The 12861-nt window shown below is 53.7% G+C and overlaps 1 protein-coding gene and 1 non-coding gene across 7 annotated transcripts in view; both read left to right on the top strand.

The window, feature by feature from the left end:
- ATG16L1 (autophagy related 16 like 1) overlaps positions 1-12004 on the top strand; it is a 47561-nt gene extending 35557 nt beyond the window's left edge. For 5 of the 6 annotated variants that reach the window (XM_066344908.1, XM_066344909.1, XM_066344911.1 and 2 more), the window contains 7 exons: positions 235-306; positions 5839-5959; positions 6261-6366; positions 8480-8629; positions 8775-8822; positions 9761-9862; positions 10316-12004. In XM_066344908.1, coding sequence (XP_066201005.1) covers positions 235-306; positions 5839-5959; positions 6261-6366; positions 8480-8629; positions 8775-8822; positions 9761-9862; positions 10316-10409 — 693 coding nt within the window. In that variant the 3' untranslated portion in view covers positions 10410-12004. The remainder of the gene's footprint in view (positions 1-234; positions 307-5838; positions 5960-6260; positions 6367-8479; positions 8630-8774; positions 8823-9760; positions 9863-10315) is intronic. The other variant, XR_010746594.1, reaches the window with a different exon arrangement.
- Positions 5116-5372, top strand: LOC136379277 (small Cajal body-specific RNA 6). The gene has a single exon (XR_010746755.1). It is a non-coding gene; the product is annotated as a small Cajal body-specific RNA 6 (non-coding RNA).
- Positions 12005-12861: the final 857 nt, after the last annotated feature.

Genomic DNA, 12861 nt, shown 5'->3' on the forward strand with positions numbered 1-12861 from the left:
TGAATGCGGGAGCTGGCAGGTCACAGCATTCAGGTGGGGTTGGGCGAGTGGGAGAACGAACGATCCCCCGGAACGGGAGGGGGCGTTGACAGACCCTGGTGATGTGGTTGGTATTTGGATCGGGTGTGTCGTTTTAGACATCTAGACCCTCTTGGACTTGAGGGAGAGTCTGTGTCGTGTGAACTGAATCCCTCTGTTTTGGCTGAAACTTGTTTTCCCCCTTTATTCCGATAGGGATCTTACCTCTTAGCGGCTTCAAATGATTTTGCAAGTCGAATCTGGACGGTGGATGATTACCGGTTACGGGTAAGACCCAGCAGGGAAATTAGGAGAATCGCCAAGCTCCATGTGGTTATCCAGGCACAACATGTAGGCAGCAGCAGGCCTGTTTCCTTAGGAGAATGGTGTGTTTTCCAAAATCAGGCTCAGCTCCCCTGCCATTTTCTTTTCTCGGGAAAATTTGTGTTTCTACTTTACACTCACTGTGTTCAAAATGTAGTTTCAGAATATCTACGATAGGAAACCCCCCATTTCCATGAAAGACTTGGCGCACTTCTGTCCCTAAGAACGGGATACTTGCATGGGCGCCAGTTTGGGCTTCACTTCAGCAGTCTCGGTGCCAGCGCGTAAACTGGTTCTCATGGACTCCAGGGCTTAGTGATGGCCTCACCGAGTGCAGCTGGGAAGCAGGACAGAGCCTTGCATGTGGGTGAGCCTGTGACAGGAGGCAGCCCAGTGCTGGGAGTGTGCTGTGGTGGGGAGGCGGCGATGGGGTAGGTGAGGGCGGACATGCATCTCAACGAGAGGTCTCTCGGATTGCGAGACGAAGACCAGAACTTGAGGGTTATATCGCCTTTGTTCTAATGGGAAACATTTAGCTTAATTTGGAGACTGGTTTTTCTCCTTAAGCCTAAAGGCATCTTCACATGAGCTCACTCGATAAGGGCTACTAAGAGATGAGATGGAGGGTGAACTTGACATTGGTGGACATTTTACCAAAAACCTTTGACGCAGCTCTGTCAGTCCACACAGAAAATAGGGCATGACGTCAGGATGAACTTCTTAAAGGCACACGTACAGGGTGGTGGGGAGCTGGTGGTGTCCAGGGGTCTATGGTGACAATGCGGAACGCAGCTGGAGGAATCGTCGGAAGGACAGTGAACGTGTCACTTGGGCTTTCTGTTTTCTTGAAGGAGCTGTGTGGGAAATGACTGGTAAACGTCAGCTCCTAGTGGTTGATTCTCATATGTGCTTTGACCAGGCAGGCCTGGGGTTTCAAACTTGCGACCTCAGCATTCCAAGTTAATGCTTTACCCACTGCGCCACCACAGGCCAGGCCAAGGGTGCTAATTCTTTACTCGTATTGAAAGAAGATCCAGGGCTACAGATCAAGTCTGAGCCGTGCAGGTGACATTCTGTCCTCTTGTGAAAGGGGGAGCACCTGCCTGTGCTGTCTGAGGGAAGGAACGGGAGGCAGCCTGCGGGTGCCCACAGGCGGGGCTGGACTGCCCTCCTGCAGCGGTTCTCATCTGTCTGAAGGCATGAGTGCGTGCTCAGTTGAAGCGTGCTAATTCTGCTCCCTAACCACGGGAAAGATGGCCGAGCCTGTCCTCACAGCAGTGTTGGAATCCGTCCTGTGGTCTGCCACACTCGGTAACGAACGGTCCATCACTGATTGGATGGTTAAGACAGTTGTGTGCTTCTGCGGTTGTTATTTACCTAAAGGAGTCTGACCAGGCGGTGGCGCAGTGGATAGAGTGTCGGACTGGGATGCGGAGGACCCTGGTTTGAAACCCCGAGGTCACAAGCTTGAGTGAGGGCTCACCAGCTTGAGCACAGGGTCACTGCCTTGAAGCCCAAGATCGCTGGCTTGAGCAAGGGGTCACTCGCTCCTCTGTAGCCCCCCTGGTCAAGGCACATAGGAGAAAACAATTAACAGGTAAGGTGCCACAACGAAGAATTGATGCTTCTCATCTCTCTTCCTGCCTGCCTGTCTGTCCCCCTCTCTGTCACCCCCCCCCCCCCCCAGATTTACCCAAAGGCAAAGGGACTTTTCTTGAGCAGCCTCCATGCATCAGACTCAGTACGAGGATGCCATGCACATCCCTGCTGTGGTCCTCGGGGAGGCAGGTGGGTGGAGTGAGGGCTGCAGCTCAGACTTGCCTGTGGTCCCATAGTTGACAGGTAAGGGGAGGAGAACTGAGACCTGTGTCCTTTCCTGGACTGGCCGGGCCTGGGTGGTTCTAGGCTGGGCTGCAGCGGGCTGCTCAGTCAGTGAGGGGCGGCAGCCTCCTTGGAGGAGGAAGGCAGCTAGCTGAGTCAGTCGGTGTGGGGTGGTAACTGGCAGAGCTCTGTGCAGGTGGGTGTCAGCCTTTGGGTCTGACAGAGGGGCCTGTAGGTGAAGGACTTCTGTTAGAAGTCGTACTGTTGGGAAGCATTTCAAGTGAGCAGGTTCACATAGTGGACTGGGTTCCATCGGAGAGGGTTCTGGAGAGGGTTCTGCCAGGGTGCCTGAGGGGGTTCTGTTAGGGAGGTTCTGTCGGTGCTGGAGCACCGGGCTCGGCTGGGGTGCTGACGAGCCCTGGACTGGTGTCAGGCCGTGGTCTCTGTTGGACCGCTGCCTTTGATCTGCTCACAGCTGAGTCCTGTCCCTCAGTAAGTGTGGGAAGAGATTAGAAGGCCTTCTTCATGGCATCAGACTCTTACCAGGGTCCAGAAGTAAGTGGGCTTCCTGTCATAGGAGCTGTGGCTTCCAGACCCTTCTTAACAAAGGATGTTGGAAGGTGTGAGTGAACACGCACGTTCTGAGCCCAGGCACCGAGCGCGGGTCGTATCCATTGACTGTATGAGAAGGGTGGTGTTGGGAGAGGCCGGGCGCAGGGAGCCTCCGGGCATGTGCGTGCTCTAAGCCCTTCTCGCACAGGGGCCCTGGAGCAGCCTGGCATCAGATGGGGCCCAGGATAGGACACCTTCCACACGGGATGTGTTAGACTCCCGTAACAATCTGAGGTCGGTGCAGACTGTCCTGGTCACTCTCGGGTGACGTGAGGAACCGAGTGGAAGAATCCCCCCTGCTCACTTCTCTAACAGTGATGTGAGCTGGCTTTCAGATGTGGTATTTATTTCAGAAACTTCCTCATGAAGTTTTGCATTTTGGAGTCATTTGTCTTTGGTTGGCATTAATGGTAGCTGCCTGCACATGGTGGACGGACCTTGCGGTCTGCCCTGGGACACCAGAGTCTGCCCAGAGCTCTAGAGAAGAACGTTGAGCCTCCCTCCCCATGTGGGGGCTTGGGCTGCTGGGCATCTGAACCCGCTGCGTCGTGTCCAGAGAGTCCTTGTTGAACATTGGAAGATAGAACCTACAAGTAGCATGAAAATTAAATATTAAAACCCTGGCTGGTTGGCTCAGTGGATGGAGTGTCGGCTTGGTGTACAGATGTCCAAGGTTTGATCTCTGGTTAGGGCACACATGAGAAGTGGCCATCTGCTTCTCTCTCTTCCTCTCTTGCAGCCAGTGGCTTGACTGGTTCAAGCATTGGCCCCAGGCACTGAGGATAGCTTGGTTGATTTGATCATCGGCCCCAGGCGGGGGTTGCCAGGTAGATCCTGGTTGGGGTGCATGTGGGAGTCAGTCTATTTCCCCTCTTCTCGCTTAAAAAAAATTAAATATTAAAAATAAATGTCAAAAAAAAATGTCAAAAATCTTTAAAGTGGACTTTAAGATGATAAAAGTGAATATAGTAGGCCCAATTCCCTACCATTGAGAACTTGGAAGTGGAGCTAGTTAGCCCCAGATGGGTCTATCTGGGTTTTCACCACGAACAAGATTAGCAGAAGTCCAGACTTTTTAAAAAGCAAGCTAGCAATATGTATGAAGGGCCAAGAAATAAAACATTCCTTTATTCTTAGTCCAACAGTACATTCCAGGAAAAGAGTAAAGAGAAAGGTCTGGCCCTGGCCGGGTAGCTCAGTTGGTTAAAGCATTGTCCTGACATGCCAAGGTTGAAGGTTCAGTTCCTGGTTGTGGCAAATACAAGAGTCAACCAATGAGTGCATAAATAAGTGGAACAGCAAATCATTGTTTCTCCCTCTCCCCACCCTCCCCCTTTCCTCCCCTTTCTCTAAAATGAATAATTTTTTTAGAAAGTTAGCTTGCCTAGGCAAGGCTCATTAAAGAAGCCTGACTGGTGACGCAGTGGGTAGAGCAGCAGCCTGGAATATTGAGGCCCCAGGTTTGAAACCCCAAGGTTGCTAGCTTGGCTCAACCTCCTGGTCAAGACACATATGAGAAGCATCAGTGAACAACTAAAGTGAGTTGATGCTTCCCATCTCTCTCTTAAAAATAAAATAAAGCAATATATACATTTTTAGGAATGTTTTCACATGAAATGCACAAATATTAAAGTATGCATTTAGAGTATAGAGAGTGTATTCACATAGCCTACTCGTGAGAGATGTCTTTTCCTCCCTGTGTTTGTGAAATGTTATTTTATTTCTGTAATGAGAAAGAAAACAGACAGTACATGTACACAGAACTTCAATTTTTTTGATGTTTTTGTGGGGGTTTTTTTTGCCAAGGACTCGATTTACATTGTATGAGAAGTCCCTGCCCAGATCCTCTGTCTCCCTGTGGTGTGCACAGATCGGCTGGCTATGCTGCGTGGACCCCGTTCCTGTATCGAGTGCACGCTTTGTTGCTGGAGTTTTCTTGCTTTTACCAGCAGGGTCAGTGGGAGCTTTCACACTGCTGCTGCCCAGCTGCCACTTGGCTGGCCCGGTGTGAGACCAGTCCCCTGTTCAGAGGCGTTTTGCTGTGGGAGGGGTGGGTTAGAGGCCATGCAGCTTCTTAGAAAGGGAGAAAGTACATTGGTGTAGTTTTCTGTTCGTGTACAAAATGCAGTCGCTACACTTGTCATAGAGGAAAGACAGAATTTAAAGTTTTAACACTAAAAACCATAGCATGAAAGGTCTCTGAGTGGGGGGTTGGAACCCATCTTTACCAGTGAAGTAAGTGTATTAGGCTCTTGCAAAAGACTTGCTTTTCAATTAGAAAGCAAACATCAGTGAATACCTCCTGAGCCTGGGTGGGTTTTCAGCTACAGAAGAGGCGGGTGACAGTGGTAAAAGGGCTGACTCCCAGCCCCTCCCTCGTCCTCACCTCACCATCCCCAGCCCCTCGCCTCCCGCCAGTTGCCAGGCGGCTCCAGCAGTGCTCTGAGGGGCAAAAGGGCCGCTAACACTCAGAGATGTCCCTGATCTGTGTCCCTTGGTGAGCTCGGGGAGACTGGAGGTGGGCATCGCACAGCCAGGCGGGAAGGGATGTGATTGCTGGGACTGCGGGTCCAGTTCTGTTCTTTCAGGCTGAGACTGGTTGAAAACCCCCCAGGGCTTTTTATTGTTTATTTAAAGAGGCCTGATGTCTTCTGTGTAAATTGTGCCTGCTGCAAACCTGCCTATTCTGACTTTAAATACGGAGCTGACTTTCAGAGGCACTGGCTAAAACCCCGGCTTTTAAAACTTTGTGATTTGATAAAATGCACTTCCAAAACAGGTGCAAGAGCAGTACAGGAAGGGGTCTGTGTGGAGCCGTGTCCGAGGCTCCGCCAGCTGCCTGCCCTGTGCTTGAGGGTGGGGCACATGACCTTGCTAGTGATATGGGTATTTTGTGTTTTTTGGTTTGTTTGGGTTATTTTTAATGTCACTTGTGATAGGAGGGTGGTCCTTTTCCTCCTGTCTGACCTCTGGGCAGCGCCCGCAGGTAGGCGGGCTTTCTGGGTGTCTCCCAGCGGCTCCCGAGTCTCTGTCCCCGGCTCACCTGGCTCTCTCCTCTCCTAGCACACCCTCACGGGCCACAGCGGCAAGGTGCTCTCTGCCAAGTTCTTGCTGGACAACGCGCGCATTGTTTCCGGAAGTCACGACCGGACCCTCAAACTCTGGGACCTGCGCAGCAAAGTCTGTGAGGACATTCGGTCTCTCCGTCTGTGGGTGCGGTTGGACAGTAACTGCGGGCTGCTGGGTCCTCATCAGCCTGCCTTTAGTGTGATGCAGTTTAAGTCCGAGCCCGGTTTCCTGTTCACCGTAGCGCTGGGGGAGTGGCAGCGTTCCACGTTTGAGGCTTTATTTAAGTGAGCGGTTCTGCTGCCTCAGGGTCAGAGGGCAGTGAGGTTGTTTCTGCTGCCTCGGGGTCAGAGGGCAGTGAGGTGGTGTGGACCGCCCCAGGGGCCTCTGTTGATGGCTGATGTTCGGTTTTCTTTCAGGCATAAAGACAGTGTTTGCAGGCTCCAGCTGCAATGATATTGTCTGCACCGAGCAGTGTGTCATGAGTGGGCATTTCGACAAGAAAATTCGTTTCTGGGACATCCGGTATGATACCCACGAGCTCAGTGGGAAGGAAGAAGAGTGTCTGTACATGGTAGAACCGGGATGATGATAGATACTTGTTTTTAAATCCCTGGAAGCACGGAACTAGTCCCCAGTCCACACTTACTTTAACTGTTTGATACACTTCACCACGAAGTAAGCAGTGTGGTCAGCAATCACGGGCATGCAGTGTGCTCACCAGGTGCTTTCCTCGCTGCCAGGTAACAAGGTGAACGGCCGCGTGGGTAAGTGGGTAGGGGCTAGTTTAGGTGTTACATGTAGGACAGACAGGCCTGCCCTTGGCACTGAAGTGGTCCAGCCGGGCACCTCCGTCTGGGCACGTGAGAGAGCGCCTTCATGCTCATCTTGAGGGGAGCAGGCTCCATGTTGCAGAACAGCCCCTGGGGACACTCCAGACCAGAAGCGCGGGGCGGTGTGGTGTGGTGTGGCGTGGCTGACGGAGTGTGGGCAGATGAGACTGGCGGGTGGGTTGGGGTCACATGGCCACGGGCCTTATACGCCATTTTGTAAAGGACTGGCTCTAAGAAGCCCTTGGTGCTCAGCGGAGGATTGCTTCCCGGAATCTAGCCAACAGGTGCAGGTTTAGAGGGTGGGTTGGGCAGCAAGGAGCTCGGGAGGTGTGGAGGGAGACCCACTCGAGTGAGGATTTGGGCAGGACCTGGTGACGAGGTCGATGTGGAGGGGGAGGAAGGAGAGTGAAAGAGGGTAGACGACAGATTTAGGAAGAGGGTGTGGAGGATGTGTTCAGGTAAGACATTTGTGGTTTCTGATCGGCGTTTGGAAAAACGAAAGCAGAAGTATTTTAGATTTTATTTATTGATGTTAGAGAAGTGAGAGAGGGAAAGTTGGGAGGGGCAGGCTCAACTTGTAGCTGCTTCTCCTGGGTGCTTGGCCTTGGCAAGCCCGAGGGGCTTTGAACTGGCGCTCCAGGTCGATATGTTTGTCCACTGCGCCACCACAGGTCAGCAAGAGAGGTAGGGAGTCGTGGGGGCGGACCGTGGAGGTGTCACTCAGGTGGCACGTAAAGCGGAGTGAGGCCGCCTTTGGGGGCTTTGTTGGGGGGACCCCGAAAGGGAAGGAAGCCAGCAAGTGCGGGTGATGGGCCAGGGCAGAGCGAGCGGCATGGGCATGCGGCAGGAGGAGGCGGGAGGGCAGGCTGGTTTGGGAGGGAGACGGTTGGTGACCTGGTGGGCTGGAGGGCAGGGGGGCAGAAGTCCAGCTGCCGGGAAGCTGTGGGCAGAGTGGGGAGTGAAAAGCTGAAGTGATAGATGAGGCTTCCCGCGGCCTGGCGGAAGCTCGGGGCTCCTGGACTCTGCCCTCTGCCCTGTTACACGTAAACCACCCCCCTCGTGTCCAAGGTGTGTTCATGACACCTCCGGTTAGCTCTGTAATCGGAACCTTGGAAGTTCATAGTTAAACTGTGTCCCAAGTCTCCCTGTGGCCCACCCCATAATTTGTCAGATGAAGACCCCGAGTCCCAAGGACGTGGAGTGGCTTACCCCCGACCACATACTGACCAACGCCAAGTTAGACACTTACGTAATTGTGGTTTGCGGTAGGACATCTTTCCCTGGAAAGCTTCACAGTGATGCCGGGGGGTCTGCCCTCCTTGCCTTTCTCAGCAGCACGGCCCTGCCCAGGACCGCTGTCCACGGCCTGGCTGTGGCTGGGAGAATGAAAGGAAGAAGGGGACTTGCCGAGTGTGGTGACTCTGCCTGCAGTCCAGTTGCATCAGCAAGGGAGTTGGGGGGCCCTGAGGTGAACTTTGTACAGCGGGAAGCCTGTTGGAAACCACAGCTTGCTTCATATTTAAATAGTACCCCTGGTTAGCTCATGCCAGTCAGAAGCTCTGATGGACAAGGAAACGAGTTCCTGCCCCATTTAGAGTTCGGGTACTCAGAATGGTTACCGGAAACTACTGAGGAAAAGGAACAAAAGCAGGTCAGGTTGGGGTCAGTCACTGCCTGGAAGAGGCCTGCATTCTCCCCGATGTACCTTTCCCCTTCTCTTCTCCGTGACACGGCCTCCCAGCTAAAACAGGGGAGTCCTGATGTTTCTGTGCTGCGTTCCCTCAGACTTTGTGTTTCTTTGGTAGATCAGAGACTATCATCCGGGAGATGGAGCTGCTGGGGAAGATCACTGCCCTGGACCTAAACCCGGAGCGAACCGAACTCCTGAGCTGCTCCCGCGATGACCTGCTAAAAATTATCGACCTCCGAGTGAATGCTGTCAGACAGACGTTCAGGTAACAGGACGCTGTTTCGGGTTTCATTCGTGTTGCTGGTTTTCTGAGGACTGCGTGAAGGCCAGACGCCCCGACCCTGCCCTCAGACTGGGTGCTGTGGGCTTTCGGAAGCTCACAAATGACGGCGCCCCCTTGTTTGTTTCAGTGCGCCTGGCTTCAAGTGCGGCTCCGACTGGACGAGAGTCGTGTTCAGGTGAGTGGTGATGCTCTTGCTGCCTCGTCTTATCCCCCGATTTGGTTCATCGCAAAGGTTAGGACTCGGGCATTTTCCTGTTGGGAGGGTGAGCCAGATTTATAGTGTCTCAGCCCGCGTGTCCTGGAGTGGACCTGTAAGTTCAGTACTAGAGGTCACCGTCACCCCTCCTTTGTTCCTGGTGTTCCTTTGTCATTATACCAAGTGTCAGGGTGGCTTGTTGGTTAGCTCTGGGCACAGCAGCTTTACCTCTCTCTACCATTCACAGAGGATCTGTTTGAGGCTTCTGGGGCAGGGTGGGAAGTCCCAGCAGCGGGGGACTGCTCCCCAGAGAACGGCGGTCTCCTGCCGGTGTGCCTGCTGCCCAGAGAGGGGCGGTCTCCTGCCGGTGTGCCTGCTCCCCAGAGAGGGGCGGTCTCCTGCTGGTGTGCCTGCTCCCCAGAGAGGGGCGGTCTCCTGCTGGTGTGCCTGCTCCCCAGAGAGGGGCGGTCTCCTGCTGGTGTGCCTGCTCCCCAGAGAGGGGTGGTCTCCTGCCGGTGTGCCTGCTGCCCTGCACGGCGCTTCTTCAGATGCACGCGGTCGGGTCCAGCACGCGGGGAGGCTTCTCCACCCGAGACTCCTCCTTCCTGCCGCACTGAGCTGGGGAACCTGGCAGTCCACGGCCGGAAGAAGCCTCCACCGTTTGGGGTTGACTTGGTCTCCCGGGGTGCTGTGTTAGTTAGGGACTTGTGGCCCCAAGAAATAATGCAGTGGCACCGTCCTTCATTGAGGGGCCAAGGTAACGGGGTGAAGTAGCTCTGGTGAATGGCGTGGTCTGACTTTTGGGTATTCAGGACTGGGCCTGTGTTTGACTCACAGATGAAGACTAAACGTCACTTCTTGGGAGGGTGCTGCATTGGGGGTGAGAGGTTGACACCAGTTCTTGTCTGTGTCCCCAGCCCGGATGGCAGTTACGTTGCAGCAGGCTCAGCTGAGGGGTCTCTCTACGTCTGGAATGTGCTCTCCGGGAAAGTGGAAAAGGTCCTCTCCAAGCAGCATGGGTAAGGAGACCGGGGCCCTGCTGAGGCTGCGAGCTCGGGTCAGCCCCCGGGGGCAGTGTCCCCGCGCAGTGTGCTGCCGGGTGTTGACGGCCCAGAGACTTCCGTCAGGGCAGTTAGCGGCTAGCACAGGGGCTGCTGAGAGGCTGGAGACACTGTCCCTGTCCCCTCGGCCCTTTCTCCTTAGCTTGGTCTGGCCACAAGCCCAACAGCGGTGAGGCTTCTGCCCGTGTGCCAGCCCCCTCTGGCCTGTAGTTCACTCAGAGCCGGTCCCTTGGGGCAGCTGTTAAGGCCTGGGTCCCTCCCTCCCACACTGCTTCCTAGCACAGAGGGTTCCCCGCCTCCCAGCGGGAGCGGCTTGGCGGGTAAACAAGCCATGGGGACAGGGCCCCTGAGTGCAAAAGCCTGGTGCTGAGCTCAGTGAGGTCTCACCGGGGTTCTGCCCTCTCCTTGAAGCTCGTCCATCAACGCCGTGGCGTGGTCCCCCTCCGGCTCCCATGTCGTCAGTGTGGACAAGGCAAGCAGAGCGGTGCTCTGGTCGGAGTACTGACGGCGCCTGCTCAGGAGACGGCAGCTCGGCAGACAGAAGCCTGCGGCCCATGGCCATCCTGGCGGGGGTGGGGGTGTTGGCCGGAGCTTCGACCTCCAGGGAGGAGCGTGAGCCGCTGGCATCCGCCGTGTCCTTCCGCTGAACAGGACCTTGGAGGGTTTGGGCTGAAACCTCTCGTGACCTGGGGAACAGCCCTGCAAAGGTGTGCACTGCAGTCACTTCTCAGCGGTTCGGTCGGTGCCTCCTCCTGGAAACACTACTAGCTCTGACCTTCATACCTCAGGGGCGCGGGCAGGCAGCCCCTCGCTGCTCAGCAGTGCCAACAGCACCTCACGTTGGGGGTGCCTCCCCTGCTTCCCTCCTCCTCCAAAGTCAGCTCTGCCTGAGTGCACGTCCTGTCCCCGCGGGCTCACGTTCCCACGAACTTGCTTTCATCGTTGGATGCACGGGCCCGCGCAGGATTGCTCCCGTCCTCCCTCCGGGAGCCCGCAGAGCTGGCCCGGCTTCCAGGGAGACACGGACGGAGGCCTCCCTGCTAGTTCCTGTCATCATTGCAAGGCTCTTCCTCTCATCTGATTACGGTTGGAATTTTCTTAGGTTTTTCTAAACTGTTCTTAGAAAACAGCTGTTCTTCAGAGCTTCTGATTCTACACAGCTCTTTCTTGGTTAAGACGGAAATCTCAATTTGGTTTAAAAAAAATGTATATTTTTTTGAGAGGAAGTGCACAAACCTTTTATCCAGAGAAGTGGGTGTGCTGCAGGAGTGGGTGTCTTCCTGGGCCCACCTGTTCTTCCCCAGAAAGAGGGCGCATGTGGCAGCCCCGAGTTACAGCAGCTGGAGAGAGGGGCCCGGGGGCTCGAATGTGCCGCTGGGGCCAGCAGCCCCGAGTTACAGCTGCCGGAGAGAGGGGCCCGGGGGCTCGAATTTACCGCTGGGGCCAGCAGCTCCAGGCACTGCCCCTCTGCCAAGCCCACGCGGCAGCCTCAAGTTACAGCAGCTGGAGAGAGGGGCCCGGGGGCTCGAATGTGCCGCTGGGATCCAGCAGCTCCGAGTTACAGCAGCTGGAGAGAGGGGCCCGGGGGCTCGAATGTGCCGCTGGGTCCAGCAGCTCCGGGCGCTGCCCCTCTGCCAGGCCTACGCACAGGCCCCTCGGTGCTGGGGCTCAGGGAGCCCTTCCAGGGGGCAGGATGAACGTCACCTCTCCATTTCAGGAGCTGTAATCAAGGCCGGGGAACACTGGCTTGTGGCATTTTTTTAAAAAAAAAAAAAAACATTTATCCTTCCCATTTTGCCTATGTTTAAAATTTTGTTTCCTCAAGTGACTGAAACACCAATATTTTTTAATTTGCACTTTATTTGTTTCTTTCCATACTTGCTCTCTGGACAGTGCTGGGTGTGAGTGCTGGGGCCTGGCGAGGGGTCCGGGGTGCCTCTCCTCCCCGGGGACAGGGCTCCCCTTCCTTTTCTGTTTGCCGTTCAGAGAGCTCAAGTGGAGGAGAGCTGAAATTCACAGGCCAGGGCACATCTTTATTTATTTGTGTTGCCCAGCAAAACTTGATTGTAAATAAACAAGAAATGTTACATACTTTTCAAACTTTGTGTCTCTGGTGGTTCTTTTATTCTTGATCCTTGATGGGGAGCTCTCTCTTGTCTTCCTGGTATGTATTTGTGTGTAAGTAATGGTAATACAGTGTGCCTTGACACACGAGCACTATAAATCATGAGCAATTTGAGAGAGGAACAGTCACAAGCAGGATTTTTTGCTTTAAGTCACGAGCGGATATTTGAATCACAAACTTCTGCCACCCTCCACTAGATGGCCTGCCGAACGTTCTGAAAGGGAGGAAGAAACAAACTTCCATGGAAAGGGTTTTGTTGAAACGGCCTGTTAAGTGAAAGCGAGGAAAGTGTGTTGAAAAAGCCAAAAGTCAGTGAAGAAAATGATTAAGCAAAGTAAAAAAATAGCAATTAAGTTTAGTGATAAAGTTACATATCATACGTAGTGTGTAAGTTAAATTTTGCAGTTAAATGTAGTGTTAAGTGTGTAGAGTAAGTTATACTAAGAGATAGCACAGGAAATGAAAACCTCCGCCAGTCTCCTCCCCCTCCGCCAGCATCTTCTGACTTTAAAGGTAAATACACTTCATAGACCAGTTTATTTCTTTACATCCTCTCTCATTAGGTATATATACATATATGTATTTGTTATTTATACAGTACACTTTCTTATTTAAAAGCACATAAAACAAAAAATTTGTGTGGTTTTGGGAGGCTGGAATGGATTAATTGCATTCCAATTAATTTAAATGGGGAAATCCGATTTCACACACCAGCAAATTGAGTCACGAGCTCAGCCATGAAACGAATTAAACCCGTGTGTCGAAGCACCACTGTACTTTCCTGGGGTCTTTTCCTCCTTGTTCATTTAAGCCCAAGTATAACTGCCTGTAA

Source organism: Saccopteryx leptura, chromosome 7 (assembly GCF_036850995.1).
Source record: "Saccopteryx leptura isolate mSacLep1 chromosome 7, mSacLep1_pri_phased_curated, whole genome shotgun sequence".
In the NCBI taxonomy this organism is placed as follows: domain Eukaryota; kingdom Metazoa; phylum Chordata; class Mammalia; order Chiroptera; family Emballonuridae; genus Saccopteryx; species Saccopteryx leptura.